Genomic DNA, 1,202 nt, shown 5'->3' with positions numbered 1-1,202 from the left:
TGGTGCCTTCCTGTTTCTCTGTTCTTTGCTGCTCCCACCAGCTCAGGGTCCCTTCACCCTCCACCCCAGAGCACACAGTCAAAATGGTCTGAACTTCAACTCCAGTCCACCTGCGGCCCAGACCTTTAAGCTGGCAGACGGCGCTGGCCACGGGGAGGCCTGGCAGCGGGCCGGGCTCCCTGAACGTATTGGCTCCTTTTCACTGACCGACCAGCAAGGCCAGAACTAGGGTGAGGCCACCAAGCTGCCCAGGGCACCACATTCAAAGAGGCACCAGCCACCGAAACCGGTTTGGCTCAGTGGATAGAGCGTCGGCCTGCGGACTGAAAGGTCCCAGGTTCGATTCCGGTCAAGGGCATGTACCTGGGTTGCGGGCACATCCCCAGAGGGAGGTGTGCAGGAGGCAGCTGGTCGATGTTTCTCTCTCATCGATGTTTCTAACTCTCTATCCCTCTCCCTTCCTCTCTGTGGAAAATCAATAAAATATATTTAAAAAACAACAACAACAACAACAAAAAAAAACCAAAGAGGCACCAGCCTCAGGGCCGTGCTAGTACGGGGGTAGCACCTGCGAGCCCCGGGCCTCGCTAGCCCTGGTCCTGCTAACCAGCCCCCCCCCCCACCCCGCTCCCCAGCACAGGCTACACACCTCGGGGCTCTTTCTGAATCACGTGCAGCTCAAAGGTTTTCCTGAAAGTCAGGTCCCCCAGGTGGATGCTGCAGGTGTAGCTTCCTGTGTCGGACTCCCGCGCTTCTTGGAGCAGGACGGAGGCGTTGTTGTGCGCGGTGTCCCCCACCAGGGCGACGCGGCTCCGGAAGCGGCCCCCGCTCTGGGAGTACCCCCCGGGCCCCCCGCGTGTGGCGTGATAGCGCATCCTAGAGGCAAAGGAGAAACAAAGGAGAAACGTGTGAGCTGCGTGGGGGGGGGTGAATGTGTAAGCAGCACCGGTGTTGTCAGCAAGGACGGTGTGAACACACGCGTGTGCGGGCCTGTGTCGTCGGGAAGGACACTCCCACGTCAGGACAATGGGAGAGAGGGACGAGGAAGAGAGAACGGGCTTTCGCTTTCCACTCGTCTCCAGGACGAAGAAGTACAGCGCATTCACGCTCGCTGCCCTGTCCAGGCGGCTTCCCGGGAAGTGGCAGCGGGTCGAGCACTGCGCTCCGGGCTCCCGCCCAGGCCTTCCTCGACGGTTCTGTGA

At 60.6% G+C, this 1,202-nt stretch overlaps 1 protein-coding gene across 1 annotated transcript in view; it reads right to left on the bottom strand.

The window, feature by feature from the left end:
• JAML (junction adhesion molecule like) overlaps nt 1-1,202 on the bottom strand; it is a 37,430-nt gene that overhangs the window by 8,852 nt on the left and 27,376 nt on the right. The window contains exon 7 of the mRNA XM_006104310.3: nt 650-876. Within this exon, the coding sequence (XP_006104372.2) occupies nt 650-876 (227 nt within the window). The remainder of the gene's footprint in view (nt 1-649; nt 877-1,202) is intronic.

This window comes from Myotis lucifugus, unplaced genomic scaffold, assembly GCF_000147115.1.
Source record: "Myotis lucifugus unplaced genomic scaffold, Myoluc2.0 scaffold_561, whole genome shotgun sequence".
Taxonomy (NCBI): domain Eukaryota; kingdom Metazoa; phylum Chordata; class Mammalia; order Chiroptera; family Vespertilionidae; genus Myotis; species Myotis lucifugus.
This window is presented reverse-complemented; position numbering and strand designations above follow the sequence as displayed.